At 42.4% G+C, this 19,639-nt stretch overlaps 1 protein-coding gene and 1 long non-coding RNA gene across 2 annotated transcripts; one reads left to right on the top strand and one right to left on the bottom strand.

Moving 5' to 3' along the window:
* Positions 1-675: 675 nt before the first annotated feature.
* Positions 676-1,360, bottom strand: LOC308141554. The gene is made up of 3 exons (XR_013936981.1): positions 1,226-1,360; positions 1,048-1,119; positions 676-812 (listed from the first exon to the last, which is right to left on the bottom strand). It is a non-coding gene; the product is annotated as an uncharacterized lncRNA (long non-coding RNA).
* A 328-nt stretch (positions 1,361-1,688) lies between these two features.
* On the top strand, positions 1,689-18,803 carry ern1 (endoplasmic reticulum to nucleus signaling 1). The gene is made up of 22 exons (XM_080512098.1): positions 1,689-1,829; positions 6,853-6,973; positions 9,142-9,175; positions 9,384-9,456; positions 9,653-9,725; positions 11,041-11,163; positions 11,560-11,661; positions 11,761-12,022; positions 12,630-12,708; positions 13,014-13,167; positions 13,447-13,559; positions 13,656-13,853; positions 14,434-14,698; positions 14,779-14,869; positions 14,964-15,153; positions 15,250-15,349; positions 15,460-15,659; positions 15,799-15,946; positions 16,175-16,302; positions 16,545-16,668; positions 17,161-17,228; positions 17,435-18,803. The coding sequence occupies exons 1-22, from the start codon at positions 1,752-1,754 to the stop codon at positions 17,978-17,980; spliced, it is 3,270 nt and encodes a 1,089-aa protein (XP_080368224.1). The 5' UTR covers positions 1,689-1,751; the 3' UTR covers positions 17,981-18,803.
* Positions 18,804-19,639: the final 836 nt, after the last annotated feature.

Below are 19,639 nucleotides of genomic sequence, written 5' to 3' on the forward strand. Positions count from 1 at the left end.
TTTGCAATGAACATCTTTTGTAATTTGTCACAAGGTCATGTGAGGACAGCTGTTCGAACACCTGGTGGTCTGTTTCACTCAATCACCACGTCATCAGCATGGTGAACATGTGTATTCTGTGCCTTGCTTTAAAAGAGAGACTTGGGAAAGAACACCAAGAAACCCCAGTTATGACAAGACATTATGATCTTGCACCACTCTTGACCTGTACAAATGGCCACTGGAAGGGCCATTCAAGGTTCAGAAAGTGCCGGAGAACAAATTTACTGGTGTATGTAGATGAAAATAAATATGGGACACATTTAAGATAGAAGTGCTTTATTTTTGACTACATTCATGTTCATTTATGTCAGCCTTGCCCATGTCTGGGTTTCGGTCACCATCTGATCCCTTAAAAAGCAAAAAAGAAAAGAGAACCTGGATGAGTTTAGGTATTAAAAACACACTTCATAAAAATGCATGCAAGTCATCAGATTTATGTCATCTTCATATTGATCAGAAGTCTAACGCAATAAAATCATCACACGACCACTTGCAAGCCTTTCTGAAGATCTTTCTCAATACTTACCAAGATGGACCTCCTGTGATCAGTTCCTGGGAGAAGTCAATTAACAAGCATTAGTGGATTCAATAATTGAAAGAAACCACAAAGATAAGCATGTGGGTTACATCAGCTTGAAAGTTGACTTCATGTATATATCAGAAGTCTAACGCATTATGGTCATCATTTATAACCCTTCAAATCATTTCAGATTTCCAAGATACTTACTGAGCTTGTATTCAGAGATCAGTTCACGTATCAGGGCCAGCTCCTGAGAGAAACAAATAATACAGGTCAACAGTCAAACTAATGCCACTAATCACGGATTTTAGCTGAATCCAGGATATTTACATTTTTCTAAATATTAAAATGTGTCTTTTGAGGTTCATTTAATAAAGATCTATACAAATAAAAACAACTATGACCCGATATGATAAAATGATAAAAACTATGAAGGGTTGTCTTCTCAAAGCGTTAAGATTCTGTTTTTGCAAGGAGATACTCACAAGGAAGTCAGGCTTCTGAAAACTTGTCCAGCCACACGTGGGAGTGGAATAGCCACGAGGGTACCATCAGTCCTGCATTAAAGAAAAAAAATGTTTTATTTCCAGGCAAATAGAGGGAAAATACTTTTGGAAGCGAGTTAACATATGTAAAAGGGTAGATTTTTAAATAAACTCTTACCTTCACACGGTCCTGGGGCCGAGCGGTCATGCGGCCGCGCAGATTTCACCGCTGCATTTCAACCACAACGTGAAAACAGAAGCCTCCCGTCATGTAGGATAAAAGGTCGCAGTAAAAAGTATGCATACAGATGTATTTACGCTCATATTAACTACAGACACGCGGCCTGCGCGTGGTGACGAAGAGCCGAGCATGCTTTCACAATGTGGAGAAAATGTCCCCCGGACCTGTTTTATATCACATCCGGTGTGCGCGAGGGCTTCTTGTGATTGGTTGCCAGCCGCTGCACGTCCCCCCCTCCTCCACTCCCGTGGCTGCGTTATCCTCCCGTCCAACCCCCGCTGCTTTCATTTCAGGAAGAAGCCGCTGGAGTCCGCCGCGGCTGTCTCAACGCGCTTTAGCGTTACAGCCCTGCTACGTGTGTCCCCCCCCCCTCCCAACATCCGCCTGGAAGCGACAAGCAGGGTTTTCTATGTAGTCGACGGCGCCGGGCCAGCTGTCTATCCCCGGCTTGAGAGCAGAAAACATGGCCTGGACGGAGAGTAGTCGGGCCCTGGTGTGGTGCATTTTAGCGGTGCTTTGCTGCGCCGGACTCCCACAAAAGGTAAGAAGGCTAACTGGATAAGCTAGCTTATCTGGGATCACATAAGGACGGAGCTCACTGCTAATGAACCCCTTTAACTCAACACACCCACTCATGTCTGTCTGCAATTCTGTCAATATGAGCAGTTTCGGGTTAAATATCGCGTCTATAAGCTGCGTGTGATCCTGGTACGACAGCAAACTGCTAACATCTACGTTAGCTATTGGCTTTAGCGTGTATTTTTAAGCGTGTAGAAGCAGAGAAATTAATTTTACTGAGACTGAAATGCAAACTTTGATAATTCACGTTGTCATAATCAGCTGTCACTGTCGCAGCATGAATCCAAGTCCTCTTTCTCCCCCAAGGAACCCACGCTGTCAGCTGATGGTGTGAGCCAGATGTGTGTATGAATTTATTTTGATCAGGGCGACTTTCAATTGGCATCAAATCTACACGTTATTAACAAATAAATTATTGTGTTGCTATATTTTGCATCGTATCCCATGTGTACGAGGGTGATGATTTGAGCTACTGTTGTTTATCTCTTTACTCTTTGGATGTAAACACAAATCGTCATGTGTGCAGTCCTTGGCATATATGTCCAATTCAAAACTCAAAATAATAACATGGCTCTTGTTTTGGGTTTAAATAATTCGTGTTAGTGTCTCCTGCATGTTTTTTTTTTTTTTTTAACTTGTTTTGCAATTTCTAAAGTCAACCGACGCTACCTGGACAAAAGTACCTTACATGTGCTGAGTCTGCAATTTTCATTTTCTGAAGCAGATCATTATTATGTGCCTGCCTGCTAAACAATCATGCAAACATGTGTGTGGCTGTGCATAATCAATGCACAATGTAATGCGGAATGCATTCTTCACAGAGCCTACCAACCAAGCTTGAATAAGCAATGAACGTGATCTTTTGGGCACGGTTTTAGCTCATAAAATTTTCTATTTGAATAAATGGTAAACCTTCAGCTGGCACACATGCTATAAAGTCAACCTGCTGATAGAGAGCCGTTTCTCTAGGAAGGCCTGAAACGGAGACCCCCTCCCACACTACAGCTAAGCACCAGATTAAAGTAGCTTTATAATCCCCTATCATGTCTCAGGCTCTTCTTTTAGCCAGTCACAGAGTCTAATGGTGCCGGGGGGTGGGGGGATTGTGACATTCATGTGTGAATGATGAAAAAGTCTTCTTTTTGTCTAAATTATTTTAGGTTGAATTTTTATGAGAAATAACATTTGTTTGACTGGGGTCTTGTAAATTGTATGCCCTCTTATTATCTCATTTTAGATTCTTTCTTGTTCCTTTATGCTCAGACCATTCATAACATCAAAAAATACCACTTATGTTTTTAATTGATGGTGGTGAAGTGCCCAAATCCTGAGACACTTAATACAGGAACAAAAAATCCTGTAAATAAACAAGATTGACATTTGTAAAATGGAAAATGGAAAGCTTTTCTATCTTATACTATCTTATCAGAACAGTAGATTGGCTGTGCTCTCATGGAGTGTGTCCAAACACGGGTCTACACGTGACTCCTTTCCCTCTGAAGCAACACCATTCGCAGAGTAGCTCAAAGAGGTTGTTTGGACATGAAAAGTTGGCAAAATATCTCTCCTACAAAGGATATTGGTCAGTCATCTTCTAATGACCTGAGTGGAACTGGGCCCTCAATTTCACTTTTCTTACAGTTCAACTAGAAAAACTGTTTTGCTGGGAATTGTAAAAAAAAAAAGAAATACCAAATTGTCATTTTCCTACATTGTTGCTGTAACTCATATGTTGATGACTTGTAGTTGTTGCAGGTTCATAAAGAGGTTTTTTGCCATGTTCCTGTGTTCGCTGGCACCAAAAAACAAGGTGCTAACAGAGCACTTGTTGCTGTTTAGTAAGCTTGTGGCAGGACAGAAGAGTGGCTCACAACTCGGCCTATTAATGGTTAAGACAACTTATTAGTATTTTAAGTCAAAATTTACATTTTTACCAAAAAATAAGGTAGGTTTTTTTTTTTTGGTGGGGGGGGGATTTTACAACAGAAATGCTTGATTTTGTATTTTTTAAACGGATCTCTGAAACACAGCATTTTCTGATATTTCTGTGGCTATTGAGAGCTCCACAACTCTCTTCGCTTCTCCCTTGTCTTGCGATCATTGTTTTGGTTGTCCTCCAAAGTGTCCCTGAGTCTGTCTGGGTCTCGAAAGAAAAAAAAAAAGTCATTTCAGTCACAAATACAGTTCAAGCAAACACTCAGTTTTTGACTGTACGTTTTCATTGTCAGTGACTCTGATCCCTTGTTAAAATGAGTTAAATATGCAGGTGTACTACAACAGTTCCTCTTTAGACTCGGTGGGAAAGTTGTGCTCCAGACTGTAAAGGGCAGTGACACTCCTGTGCCTGCTGCCTGTGACACCGTGACCATTGTATTCAGTGTCTCTATAAGCCATCTCTGAGGAAAAAGGAGATCTCAGAACTTGCCAAGAATTTGGTTTCGCCCATGTTCTGCACTATTATGCAACTCTTGCGCAATAACTTAGCATTTCTGTGTTATACACAGAATAAGGAAATGAGAGGGAATGTCCCTGTAAGTGTTGCAGAAAGGTTTTGATGTCACACCTTCACTCACTTTGAGCTGCCGAGTTTGAAAGAAAATGTCCCTGAAGTGTCTGTGCTGATCCAATAACAGATTAGTTACGATGATCACTGTACTGTTGTGTGACAGTGTTGCGCTTACAACCCAGTGGGAACAGTCACAGATGATCATTATTGACACATCGTCTATATCGGATGTGTGCAGCTCCAGCTGGGGACTTTTAGTCAAATCTGACTAAGTTTAGTTTCTTTCTGCAGACTGAAACTTGCAGGAGCTGTTATGCTTTCTCAATTGTCCTGCCATTTGGGGCACTTTAGCAGAAGTGAACTGTTAGTAATTTGTGACAGATTTTAAATGACAGATTTTGGGGGGGAAACAAACTGTGTGACTTGAGTGAACACCGTGAGTGAGTCACTGGTGGTAGTTGCTTACGAGCTGTGTTGCTTTGAGCCTATTATTATTGCACCCGAGTCCCCAATCTTCCGCTTGTATCTTATTTGTGACTATTTTTATTTTGTGGCCACCTGGAAACTGTTTTTGGAGATCAGTAAGTCACGTTGATTAATATTCCTGTAGCTCAGGATCAAAATCTCTTCTAGCGTTCTGCATGTCATTGACGTGCCCTGACATTTATATGCAATTGTGGAGCAACTAGAAATTGCTGATGATGTGTGTCGGATAATTGACAAGAACTCCATTGAAAAGGTACAAAATGTCTCTGAGCAGCTTTGAAGAAACAATTTATGGCACTTGTAGAGGATAAAGTCTTAAGTTTCCTTTGAACTTGAGTCTAAAAAGAAACGTTGCATACCATTGCGAAGGCACCAATCAGGGTCAGTTTGTACTCTTTTCTACGGTTTGGTGGGTAGTTCGAGCTCTCAAACACCCCCGCTGGACCTCTTCCTGCAAACCGGTGCCAAAAACCATAAGATGCCCTCACCTCAGCTATCGAGCAGAGTTTTTAACATTCCAGTGGCCACTGGGGTTCACACATCACCCACGGTGTTGTTAACTCCGGCATAAGACGAGTCATGAGGTTGGAAAGCTTTTGTACCACTGTGGGTTCGATCTCTCTCTTTTTTTTCTTTCTATTTTTTTTTTTGGTGCGTGTATCTGCATCTTTCATATACCAATACACCCTAAGATTTGGAGTACATGTGGTTGTCTACCATATTTTTTAGTGGGATATAAACGGTTCCTTCAAGATGGCACCCATATGGCCTGTCAGCCCACCATTCATCTGTGTAGAAGAAAGTTGGAGGCCTCTTCCTGTTTGTGTATCATCATTGTTACCGTTGCTCTGTGTGATTAACCCGAACATGCTGATGGCGACGATTACATTAGCTTCTTGTACGGTTGCAGGTACAGGCCTGACTTATTAGCTTTGGTGGTTTGTTTGTGCCCAGCTTAAGGGCACTTAAAAGTCTCCAGCCTCTACTTGTAACTACTTAAATGTGGAGCAGAGAGCGCTAATCATTGGAAATTGGTAAAGTGCTTGATGCTGTATGGAAGAGCTAATAGGACTGTCACAAGGGGCCTGTTCAGGGAGATTAGTCAGTTAGTGAAGTTGATCAATATCGCAGTGGTTTAGCAGGAAAGTGAGCTCTTCCTCAGTTGCCTGTGTTTTAAGACGTCTGTGGTAAAGCGAGAAAATTATAGACTTCAACAGATCTTTCATTCATTTGTGGTGATGGACCACTTGTGTCAATGCATATTACTCGTGGCATTTAGTTTATTCTAGAGTTTAAAACTCATGGATTTACAATGACTTGGGGCATTTCTGCTGTCTTATTTAGTTCCATTGATTATTTGGACCAGAATACTCAATAAATGAGTTATTCAGCTCTTTATTTTTTGGTTGTTTTAATCTGGAGTACTAAAAAAAACCTCCCTGAAACGTGACCCCTCATTCACATTCCCAGTTTGACTTTTTTTCCGTGTTGCAGCCCTTAGATCTGGCAGTTACTGCTTCTACACCAACCCTCCCCCATTCACATGATCAATCCACACCCTCTCTTTTTCCTCCTACTGTTTTTTGTAATTGTATTGACGCAAGGTTTATTGATTGCCCAACGGTAACAAATGCCCAAAGCATTTTCATGCTGTCACGTTTCACAGACTGCGGATCATCTGTTTCATGTTGTTTTATACATTTCAGAATGTCCCAATTGTTTACACCAGGTGTGTCTAAGGATAAGTAATGCCTGAGTGATCGGCGGTTTGAGAAATTAATCACATCCTTGATGCAGGAGCACACATCCTGACCTCACCTGTGCCTTTAAACGAATGCATGCATGCTCACACACGTCCGCTTCCTAATGTCCGCTTTTTAACTGGAACATGTGTCCATTTGGATATGCATGCATAATAGATAGTGTATTGTTGTATTTCAGTGCGAGAATGGAGATGTGTGTTTTCATTGTGTTGGTATCTTTGTTTTTGTAGGGGTTTTGCAGAGCCAGCACCGTCTCGCTTCCTGAAAGCCTGCTCTTTGTGTCCACTCTGGATGGAAACCTGCATGCCGTTAGCAAGAAATCAGGCTCAATCAAATGGACTTTGAAGGAAGGTAAGAGGAGATGGCTGGATTCAAATCTACGTTTAGTGTTTTTTTTGTTGTTGTTGTTTTGTGTCGTTCCTGACTCGGGTATTGTGTGGAAAAAAGTAAAGTCATCTCACAGATTTACTTTATAAAAAGAAGGTGCTTTTGGCTCACGTTATTTACACAGTAAAGCTTCACATCACCAAACGTATCAGTCCTTCAGGTAAAACAGCTACCTTTCCCTCACACCAGAGTAATCAGTCTGTGGGTCCATGTGACACGCACAATATCAACACACACACTTTGTTGTTGTTATCTGTGCTGCTCTACTGATTTCATTCACATGTGCACATGAAAGCATGTCCGTACTGCCCAAATTCAACACAATCAGTTCATTTTGTTATCATTTTTACTACTTACTACTACTTTTGATGCTGTTGAAATATACAAGCAAACAGTATTATTATATTATTAGTTTAAGTAAAATACTGCAGATTTATTAATTGGCCATGTCCTTTTCCTACATTGCTGCTGTAACTCGTATTTTGACGACTATACTATACTATGAATGCAGTATCGTGACTATACTTCATTGAGGGATGGCTTCTACTATGAAATCTTGTATTTCAGTGGCAGTACTCATAGTTTGTTGTGAGTAGGTCTGCTAGGCATACAAACCGGGTAATTATTAACGGAGAGAGGGGCAAGTATAGCCTGTAATCAAGGTCAGAGTGGGCCTGGGTAAGCAACTTGACGGTGATATCACGTGCACGTGCATCATTGACTGTGCTTACTATGCCACTATACCTTCAGGTGGCAAAACTTGAACACGTCTTTCTGATTTTTTTTTCTTTTCTTTTTCCTCCCGAAGAATCATGAAATGAAGTCAGAAAAATAAAAACAATTCTTCCTGCAGAGGATCTGAATGTTTATTAATCAGAGGCAGAGGCTTCCTCCTCCGCACTCCTGTTTTTCTGGAACAGCTTATGAATATAAATGTGCTGATTTTGTTGCAGGCTTCAGACACACCTGTTGTTGTGCTTCTGTCATGCTACCGTACACCCACAGTAATGGGGGGAGAGTAACAGTCTTTCACCTGCGTTCATGCAGAAAAAGCATGTCCTCAAACGCACGTTTGTAAAACGGAGAGCTCGATGTAACATCTGTTGCAGAAAAGCTGTCGACAAGACTTCTTCTCTCCACACCCTTTTTTTTAAAATTACAGTTAATACGTTTTGAGTATAATAATTTAGCGCATTAAATGCTCCTGTGGCTACCTCCTGCTTTAGTTGACCCCTTCAGATCAGCTCCATCTGGTCCACACCCTGTGTGTTCACACCGTGAGGAGGTGTGTGTGTAATGTGTGTGTGTTTGTCTAGTAGCAGTAGGCATGAGAGCTGCACGTTTTGGCCTTTGGCTATCGAGAAACGCAACTGTTTGCCTATTTTAATCTTACTGGTAGTTGACTTTGTCATGTTGACTTTGTTCATGTCACCATTTCAACCAGCTTTTGTTTGTTATTGATGCTTCTGATGTAAATCTTGAAACATGATTTGCTGTACATTTTTCAGGAATTATGGGTTCACTAACTTTACCAATGAGAAACCATTACTTGCATACCGTTTCTAAGGGAGGACTTTAGTTTGTAGAATGACTAAAATATGACATTCATTTTAACATGATTTATATTGCTTTCTGGTGAACAGTGAACATTCATATCATTATATTCTGAGTGATGTAATGAAATCAAATCTTTGTTCAATAGGTTTGAGTAATCCAGAGGCCACTTCTAAAGACGGTGTCATATTTTTTTTAACATACATTTTCAATTAAATACTTACTGAGAAGATTCTTTAAAAAAAATGTTGTAGAAGAAAAACATGGAAGATCATCTGCAAATTGAAATGCAGCAGCTCTAAGTAAGATAAGATGTTGGTAAACAATCAGTTATGTGTCCCCCTCATTGGCACTCCACTCTTGATCATTCAAAGCTGATTTGACTGTTTGCCTTTGGAGTTCGCCACGAGGGACTCCATGGTCATTTGGACTTTGTGTCCTCTGCGCTTGAGTGTCACCCATGCTCATGTCGTTCATTTTGCGCAACGGCTTCTGGCTATGGTTTCCATTGTCAGTTAACATTGTTGTCAGTCCTGACTGACATCTTAAGCGTCTTGTCTCGTCTCCTTGTCTTGCAGATCCAGTTCTTCAGGTCCCGACACATGTTGCCGAGTAAGTATCCTCCAGTTATTGTTTTGCATGAGCGTACCCACACGTTGCGCCTTGCTGAAAGAAAAGCTCCTTAAGTCATTGATTATTATAACCTGTTGAGCTCGTCTTAAACGTCCCTCGGTTTACCTGTCTACTTAATGCCTTGAGGTCCATTCTGTGTTTTCACTGATTCCATTTTTTTTTTTTCTTTTTTTTTTTTTTCTACCAGGCCAGCTTTTCTTCCTGACCCCAACGATGGCAGCTTGTACTCTCTGGGAGGAAAAAACAAAGAAGGCCTCACAGTAAGAGGAAACAAGTTTATCACAAATAAAAATCTCACATCATTCAGAAACACTTTTCAGTTCCCCGTTCTGTAGAAAAACAAACAAACAACAAAAAACAGGTCATGCAGTCACATTGGCGGTTGCACCTGGGGTGACACATGTAAGCTGTGTGACTGCATTGTTTATCTGTTCATTTTTGTTTTGCTTCAAACAGAAATTGCCATTTACTATTCCCGAGTTGGTCCAGGCCTCGCCCTGTCGCAGCTCTGACGGTGTTCTTTACATGGGTAAGGCTAATTCCTACATAGAAGCGATTCTGTGCATGCTGAATGAGCTTGTTGTTCCATATCGGACATGAAGAACTGCCAGCTTGCCTACTCTCATCGCCATTTTGGTGGACTGGAAGCCGATTCCCCAAAATAAATACATCAGCTGGCATAATATAAAAAGTGCCCAGGTTTTGTTAAGATATGTGCCGTATATTTTTAAGTGAGGTTCTGGTTTGCATATATAAGGCAATGTGTTATTTAAAGACGATTATTCCGCCAGTGTTGTTTGCTTTTGTATTAATTATTGAAGATGATGAAATCACTATTGTATGCTTGTACGTAAATGCCCTACTTTCCTGGTATAACATCACTGTAGCATGAACTTTTCACATTTTCCATGAATTTCACCTAATAGCCAGATATCCCTTACTGTCAGTAGTGTATCTGGTATACTCTGTGTATTGAATGGTGAACATGAGCGAATCGGTCTGTGTCCTTTAGCGCCTGGCCGCCTAAATGAGCTGCTGTTATCTGACCTTGACAGAATAAGTTGGAGTGCAGGACATGTTAAATCCACCTGCTGCTGCAGCCCCTGCTCCTTTGAATTTACAAACGTTTGCACGGAGGCCTGTAATCTACCTTGCTGGATGTGTGTCACGGCACAAAGGGTTGGCTGACATTTGGCTCCTGATGGTCATTATCAGTATGGCTTTTGTTTTTATGCAGCTCAAGCTGCCGCCTGCACAAAGCAAATCCTCACTCTGCAAAGTCCACGTTCAACAGTCCTGATAAACCTTACAGGTTATAGCAGTCCAAACTGCCATGTTTGGGTTGTTTTTTTTTTTTTGTCCTGAAACAAATTAGCAAGTGACCTAATAATCTATCTAACTGGCAGGGTGCTAGTACGCCGTGGTTAGACAAAATTATGCATTTGTATGAAAAGACAATGGATTAACAATTTAACTGTAGAAACGCCCGTCAATGGCGGTTTAACCGCTGCATGTTAAATTGCTCAACTGGGCTTGTACACTGTCTAAATTTATTTTACTTTTTTTCTGTATGTGCACAAACAAACTTTAAAAAAGGGTTTTGTGTACCGGTATGTTCTGTTTCCCATTGTCATGATATTCTTTTTTTCATTTTTAAAGAGGTGAGTGAGGGCTTAAAAGGGAAGAAACTTATTGAGGAACAACACTTTGACTCAAATGTACCCATAGTAAAAATACATTGAGCTTCAAAACAACAGAGATTTAATGTTAAAAAAAAAAAACCCAAGATATGTAAATGCACGTTTATTTCTGTATTCATGATATTAATTTGTGCTTTTGCACAGGTAAGAAGCAGGACTTGTGGTATGTTGTCGACCTGCTGACTGGGGAGAAGCAGCAGACTCTCACCTCCTCGTTTGCTGAGATGCTTTGTCCCTCGTCGTCTCTTCTCTATCTTGGGCGCACAGGTACATGCAAAAGCAAAGCAATGCAAAAGCATTCATCCTAAACTAACAAATAACTTCAGTTTGTCTTCAATGTCAAACTGTCCCTGTAGACTTTAAGGAGTGGTGTGGCTGTAAAGGATAACTTAAGATAAAGCTTTACAGCATGAGAACCCTGCAGAGAGTATACATGCTATTGCTTGGTGTCAAATCAAAAATCACTTTGTCTGTCAGCTCTATACGAGCTGGATTTTGTTTCCTCGTGTCTACGGTGTCAGTTTTGTCATTGTTGAGAAGGAAACTCTGCACCACTTCACGTGGCATTTAAGACCAGAGACCACTGAGCTTTTGTGTAGGTTGCATTAGCAAAGATTGTTTTTGTGTTAAAGACATATCCCTGCTATTCATCCCAATGTTAAGAGTACACCATCACCATGTACGACACCAAGAGCAGAGAGCTGCGCTGGAATGCCACCTACTCGGACTACGCCTCCACCCTTCCTGACGATGACACCAAATATAGTAAGACTCGTGATGAAAACTGGATTTTTTTTTTGTGTGTGTGGTTCGATATGTTGACTGTGTGTCTTGATTGTTCATCGGTTTTCTGGTCTTCCACAGAAATGGCTCATTTCGTGTCCAATGGCGACGGCCTCGTGGTGACCGTGGACAGTGAGTCGGGCGACGTTCAGTGGGTCCAGAACTACAACTCCCCGGTGGTGGCCATGTACATCTGGCAGCGGGAGGGCCTCCGCAAAGTTCCCCACACCAATGTGGCAGTGGAAACCCTGCGTTACCTCACGTTCATGTCTGGAGAGGTTGGCCGCATCACTCAGTGGAAATACCCGTTCCCTAAGGAGAAGAAGCCCAAGAATAAATTCATGTAATTCATTTATTTGTAAGATTTATGCTTGAAGAAGATGTTGCATGTTTATTATCAGATTGAATTGGATCACTTTCACTCGGTAAGCCAGTCAGTTTTATTGGAGAGAGAAGAAGCATTGGCTAATGGCTCTCTTCAACAAGTTGCAGCACTTTTGTCCGTGAATCATCAAAGCTTGAACCACGAGAGGGTGAAATCAAAATCTACTTGTATTGATGTTGGATTGCTCGGTGTTGAGAGAGAGTCCAGACTTGTAACATTGTAACGAGTGGCTGCCTACAGGCCTGGTTTCACAATGTGGTGTTTTTTTTTTGTTTGTTTTTTTATGTGTCCACACCTGCTCCTACTGAAACATCGAAACAAAACTTTTGAGAGTTCAGTCCTATTGAGTTTTGCATGGTTGTTATAGAAGGGACGAGGCAATTATCAAGAGGACACAGTGTTTCATTGTCACGATTCCGTGTGATGCCACTGTTATGATTGTGTCCGAACTCTTGTCGATGAGGCCAGGTTTTATGAAAGTGCCCAAGGTCCAACAGTCCTCGGGCAGTACTTTCTCATATCATTTATACAGTTGATAAAAAGCGCATTTGTTCTTCTTTTTCAGGGCCACCCTGTATGTGGGTAAATACTCCACCAGTCTGTATGCGTCTCCCTCGCTGGTGCATGACGGAGTTACTGTAGTGGTGAGTGCCATTTGCATCTGTACCTGCTTTTAGCCAAACCATAATATTCGGTACGTGACATGAGGTTCGAGTCAGGTTTCCCCCAGCAGTTTATATCCTCACTTCAAAGTGTTTGAATTTATCCCCACCCCCAACCCAAGTTCATTCGGGCATGGCAGAAAGTTTGTGTGTTCACACCACGAATTAGATCACTCTAACTTCCTGAGATAGCAATTTACAGTTCCTGCACTTGTAAATAACTCTCGGAAGACGCGTCTCGTACAGAATAATCTGACTTCCCGAAATGTTTGTGTGTCTATGCATAGCCTCGTGGCAGCACCTTCCCACTTTTAGAAGGGCCTGATAGTCAAGAGGCAGACGAAGACAAGGGGTGTGTCATCACGCCCAGCGTCAAGTTCAACGCGGCGCTGCGTCAGCGAAACAGGATCAACTTCATGAGGAACCACCTGCTCCTAATAGGTATTGCACAAGAAATATTTTCATTGTCTTTTTTTAATCCTGTGATCTAATCCAGAAAGAATTTCAACGTTCAGGTTTATGTCTTGAGGTGTGACTGCAGTCAACTGAAATTGAAATGGTTGTGAAAGTGAAGCGATTTCACTCAGGACACTTTTAACCCAGTTACTCAGGAGACTGTTTACATATGTCTTGTACTCAGACCGCCCTCTGCTGGGTGAATGTAAGCATCACACCTGACGAGGGTCGAGTGAAAGACCACAATTCTGCTCTGCACACTAGGTCATCATGAGATGCCTCCTGAAGCTCACACCAAGATCCTGGAGAAGTTTCCTGACAGCTTTCCTCGCAATCAAGGCAACATCATCCCACCCACTGAGAAGAAGGTTGAAGAGGTGAGCGTTGGATCCAAGAGTGGGGTTTGCAAAAAATATATTCAGATTTAGTCGACTGTCTACACGGATATCTTCATTTATACCCTTGTGTTGCAGAAGGTTAATGACAGCGGCATGGATGACGGCCCGCCGCCATCACCTCTGCCTGACACATCTATCCAGGAACCCGGAGCCAGCAGTCGTCCGTCACGTCCAGAGGCTCCCATGGACACGATGCTTAAAGACATGGCCACCATCATCTTCTCCACCTTCCTCCTGGCTGGATGGGTGGCTTTTGTCATCACCTATCCCAAGGTACGGCTCACAAAAGGCTTCAGGTGATCCAATGAACTCTGCTGAATGGTGGCATGCTTTTGTGTAGAGGAAGTATGGAAAATGGCAATAAGCGATAGAAGGCGCTGCACAGCACTCCCACCTTGGAGCAGACATTCAGTAGCAGTACTTCACTCGATACACCAGTTTCTTCTCATGGATCATTTTCTTCTCTAAAGTTGCAAGTACATGTATGTGTGGGTGTATGTATATAATGGTGTTTGGACTGTCAAGGCTGTGCTCTGCCTTTCCCCATAATTTGCTGTACAGTTTGATCTTTGGAAAGTTCAGCCTGTCATAAAATCAACATCTTGTATCGATGTCTGTAGCTACACTAATTGTGTAGAAGTGAACATAAAAATTAAAATGTGTGACTTAAAAGTTGTCACTCGCCGCAAGGACAATGCATGTTTCCACATAATTGTATTGAGGCAGTCAAACTTCCAGATTTTTGATTATTACATTACGTCAAGCCTTTTGTTTTATTCTTTGTAATTTAACTTATGGTTCATGAATTTGAAACATTGGAAAATGTTGAGTGTTTTTGTCTTTTTTATGGCAGAGCATGCACAAGCAGCAGCAGCTGCAGCACCAGGAGTTCCAGCGGCAGATGGAGGAGAGGTTGGAGCTGCTCCAGCGGCAGCAGCCCTTCCCCCCGGCAGAAGTGGCCCTGGGCTTGGCCGCAGACGGCGACTACCTGGAGGTCGCCCGCATTCGCTCGGAGTGCTCCGACCACAGCAGCCCGAACGTCACCCCCCGCGCCTCCAACCACTCCAATTTATCCGTCTCCGAGCTGGGGAGCTCGGCCAATGAGCATGAAGATGGAGGTAAAGTCTACTTGAGTGCAGTGGTTTAAAGAGTTCAGGTGCATTTTAAACCAAGACTTGACTGGAATGTGTCTCATCAGAGGAAGACTCCTGTATTGTCAGGGTGGGGAACATAACTTTCCACCCAAAAGAAGTCTTGGGACACGGTGCAGAGGGGACAATTGTGTACAAGTAAGTCATCGACTAGCGGTTATTCATGATGGCTTTAAATGCAAAAAGAAGTTCTTTAATGTTGCGACATTGCTTTTCCACTCTATTCTATAAGGGGCCAGTTTGACAACCGGCAAGTGGCCGTGAAGAGGATTCTCCCCGAGTGTTTCAGCTTTGCGGACCGGGAAGTTCAGCTGCTGAGGGAGTCTGACGAGCACCCCAACGTAATCCGCTACTTCTGCACAGAGAGGGACCGTCAGTTCCAGTACATCGCCATCGAGCTGTGTGCTGCTTCGCTGCAGGAGGTAACCGGCAGGTTTTGAAAGCTCTCTTGTCTTCTGTCTTTGCAATTGGCCACCATTTTCTGAACCAACACTAAACTTTCTATTTTCCATCCTTAGTATGTGGAGAGAAAAGACTTCAATCGTCATGGACTTGAACCGGTTCCCCTTCTTCAGCAGACAATGTCAGGACTGGCCCATCTGCATTCTCTCAATATCGGTACGGATCTATTAATGCAAATTCCTCTCATTGTCATCAGTTGCTTTGTATCTCCAAGCTTTCTTCATACCATAGAAATGGTTGACAGCGTGTTTTCTGTCTGTCTGTAGTCCACAGAGATCTGAAACCCCACAATATTCTGGTGTCCATGCCCAACGCACACGGCCGAGTCAGAGCCATGATTTCAGACTTTGGCTTGTGTAAAAAGCTTGCAGTGGGTCGCCACAGTTTCAGTCGAAGGTCTGGTGTGCCGGGCACCGAGGGCTGGATCGCCCCAGAAGTTCTCAGCGAGGACTGCAAAGACAACCCGGTAAGTGGGAAGTTCAGACACATGGGGGGGGGGGGGGGTAATGTAGTATATAGCTGTAAACAACCGCAAGGACCAACATCATGTTTGGCTGTAATCTGGGTCAAGTGGTGACTTCCTCTGTTTTTCATTTCTTTTGCAGACCTGCGCAGTCGACATCTTCTCTGCTGGATGTGTGTTTTACTACGTGGTGTCCCAGGGCAGCCATCCTTTTGGCAAGTCTCTGCAGCGGCAAGCAAACATCCTACTGGGAACATACAGCCTTGATCATCTGCAAAGTGACATACATGGTGAGTCCTAAACTTCAATGCACCAAATACGATGGTTGTATTTTTAGGGAAGGAAACGTGTGGATCATTTACAAATCCGATCAGTTTTCAGCATACACTGAATAAATAAATCATCCCAGTTACCGAGTCGACAGTTCGTGCATCCAGTCCAGTGTGTAAGAGGGTTGATTGTATCTTTTTAACAACATGGTAAAACCCAGGAAATGATTTTTCTTGTTTATTTACCAGGGGACATTGTAGCCAGAGATCTGATAGAGCAGATGATGAGCATGGATCCGTACAGGAGGCCTTCAGCTGAAAGTATTCTCAAACAGCCGTTCTTCTGGAGTCTGGAGAAAGAGTTGCAGTTCTTTCAGGTCAGTCGTTTGTCCAACACACAGGTTGTTGATGAGATTGCTTCATCAGACTCTCTGATGTGGTTCAACTTTAATGCAGCGCACTTGATGATATGATGTAGTTTGTTGACACACACTGTAGAATGTAAAGCATGTGCTTTCGAGGCCTTTGCGAACTCCGGTGTGTGTACGTTTTTAAAAGAGAACTATACTGCGACTTCTATATTGGTTTGTATCCAGAAACCGTTTTTTGTCATCAACAGGATGTGAGTGACAGAATAGAAAAGGAACCGCTGGACGGACCAATCGTGAGACAGCTTGAGAGAGGGGGGAGGGCTGTCGTCAAGGGTGACTGGAGAGAGCAAATCACAGTGCCACTGCAAACAGGTGGGACCATGATTTAAAATGAATTCTTGTTGTATGGACAACATTTTGAATGTATACTGCATTTTGTTGTTGTTTTTTTTTCTTGTTAGCATTTGGCACACATCTTTTCAACTTTCCAAATGAGTCATTTCAAACGCGCCTTCTTGCCCCTTGTGAGCAGGGCCACACTTTTCTTTTATTTAGAAAATTCCATTGACATTCATTAGGTCTAGAAATGATTAACTATTGGCAAATATTTATTAGTCATACAAAATGGAAAACTTGCTTTCTGAGTCACTCTCTGAAAATGAGTGTATTGTGTTAGTAAAGTAAAAAAGTATATTATTGTCCTCAAAGTGTAGGAAAACTCCACTTTTCAAAGCAGCATTTATTTTTTATAATTTTTTTGCCCTCATCAGTTTTTAGTTTTTTTTCTGCCTTAAATTATTTCAGTTCCAGACTGACATTTATTGTGATGAATGTATGTTTTCTCTTTCTGTCCTTGTCTTGCAGATCTGAGAAAATTCCGTTCTTATAAAGGTGGCTCAGTACGAGACCTGCTGCGTGCAATGAGAAACAAGGTAAATAAATCATCACCACTTCTGCCATTTGCCTGGATATAGTGTCTTAATTGTATTTTTTTTATTAGTTTATCTTCCATTATTGCCCCTCATATGTCACTCTGTCCCTGCTGCAACACCGAAGAGTCAATTCCATCATATCTTGAGTGTTGTATTTTCGTGTTTGTGTCAAAATTAACTTGACTTTTACACTTTTACCTCGACAGAAACACCATTATCGAGAGCTGCCCGCCGACGTGCAGGAGACCCTGGGAACCATCCCTGATGACTTTGTCTTCTACTTCACCTCCCGCTTCCCCCACCTGCTCATGCACACCTACTTGGCCATGCGGACCTGTGCACAAGAAAGGCCGTTCCTGCCTTACTACGCCACGGCCGAGCAGCTCGCAAAAACAGCCGGCCAGCACACACAATGTGGGCCACAGAGACAAAATGATCCGAGCACTCAACAACTACCTTCCTCGCAACCTTTACAATCCCAAGAACCTTCGCTTTCACCCCCGCTTACGCAGGTGTGTCACTCAACAGCTGCTGAGTCAGCGCCCGAACTACTGGATGAGCAAGTCTCTCCGCAATTACCAATTCAGACTGCGCAGCCACCAGAGGTCGCACCCTCCACACAGACTGATGTGCACAGCCAAACGACGGACCCCGCGTCTCCCCCCGAACTGCCTCCCGGTTGTCCCGGGCAAAGTGACTCCAGTCACCCTGAGATTCCCACAGACGCTCAGACGCTGGACGAGTCGGGATGACCCCAGCCACAGAAGGGGGGGGGCCTTAAGGAGTGGGAAGGATGTGGGCCTCCGCTGTCCTGCTGTGAACTGGTGGAGGACCAGGCCTGCAGTGCCTGAAGTCCACTGCCAGACGCAGCAACCGCACCCTGAATCAAGTGCCTTCTGCTGACATGCAGTAACTCCATCCCCGACACACCCGTCTCTGCCAGGCCGTCAGATAGCAGATGGGTGGTTGAAGGGGTTTCCCTGTAGCTGGACTGAGAAGAGATCATTTTGAAACTTTGAATACGGCATGTCCAAATGGTTTTTGTCCCAAAAATATCTGGTCTCCGTTGTGGTGAAACGTGTCCAGATGTTGAACACTGGTGTACTTTTATTGTGCAATGTTGTATTTGTTTTGTTTTTTGTTTTTTGTTTTTTTCAATGAATTTATTCACTGCAGAGATGCTGTATATGTATATATTTTTTATAAACTGATTCATAATTTGAGTCACTGATGGGGGAAAAAAATCATTTAATATGGCCAGTGTGCCTTTTTCTAATCACTGTGCTGTATATGTACAGATCTATAAGATGGACTATGCTAAATGTGCTTAATTCCAATTAATGCTGCTAGATCGTTTTTTTTTTTGGTTTTTTTTTTCTTCCTACCATGTCTTGACGTTTCTTCTGAACTGTTCCAAAAGGTGTTCAGGGTGATGCCTGAACACAGAAGGCAATTTAATCCTTTAATGTAAGAAGTCAAGGATGGCTGCAAAGTACTCATGTAATAACTTTTTAAAGGGTGTTAAAAGTGAAGTTAATGACCTGCACATTAAATTCTATTTTGTTTTTATACCGATACTTTGCTCGTTTGTCAATGTTCTTTTATCTCCTCTGAGCACATTTAATTTGTTATATATATGTGTATGTGTTCTAGACAGCTCTTTTCCACTTCAACACACTCTCCTATCACCATTGCAGGCTTTCATATAAAGTCATTGTCAAAGACCTAACTGTTATGTCAATTTAGTTTTTATGATCAATTCTACATTTCTGCTGCCATTGCTATGCATTTATCTACTGAATATGTGGCCACAGTATTTCACAATTTTTTTTACATTTTGTGACACACAATGCAGGACATGTAGTTGCTCCAAGTTGCAGGAAATCCAACATAATTTGCATAATATTTTATAACTACTTGTAAATATTGATCTTCTAAAAGGAGAAAAGACATGGTGCACCTGAAGTCATTGGGCATTTTGTGAATGCAACTATATTTATTCATTTTAAGTCCCGATTCTAGGAGTTTGTTTTGCTTTCCTGGTCTCGCTTCACCTCAGAGGACGTCTCGCATGCAGCTCATAAACGGCACCTTAACGTGAGAGACAATGCTGCCAGAGTTGGTGAGTTTGAGGTTGTGTATATGATTGTTTGCATTTATGTAAAAAGTTACAATTTTGACTTCTTTCTCTTACCACCATTAATGCAAAGAGACCAACGGATTAATTCATCTCAACTACAACCTGAGTGGATTTATGTCAATTTGCTTGTTGCTCTATGTCTCTGTCTTTTTCTCTCCGTTTGTCATCTCATCTCAATCGGAACAGCAGAAAATCTTGACCTCTGAACCCGGTTCTGCAGAAAGTCTTCACTTCCAAGCCTGGTTCTGCAGGTTTCTTCCAGTCAAAAGTG

Source organism: Blennius ocellaris, assembly GCF_963422515.1.
Source record: "Blennius ocellaris genome assembly, chromosome: 16".
Classification (NCBI taxonomy): Eukaryota; Metazoa; Chordata; class Actinopteri; order Blenniiformes; family Blenniidae; genus Blennius; species Blennius ocellaris.

Excerpts from the sequence above, each read along its gene's own strand:
- ern1 (XM_080512098.1), top strand. The coding sequence starts at position 1,752 with ATGGCCTGGACGGAGAGTAGTCGGGCCCTGGTGTGGTGCATTTTAGCG. Across the intron at positions 13,168-13,446 it reads GAACCACCTGCTCCTAATAG|GTCATCATGAGATGCCTCCT; the intron begins GTATTGCACAAG and ends TCTGCACACTAG. Across the intron at positions 15,660-15,798 it reads AGGACTGCAAAGACAACCCG|ACCTGCGCAGTCGACATCTT; the intron begins GTAAGTGGGAAG and ends TTTCTTTTGCAG.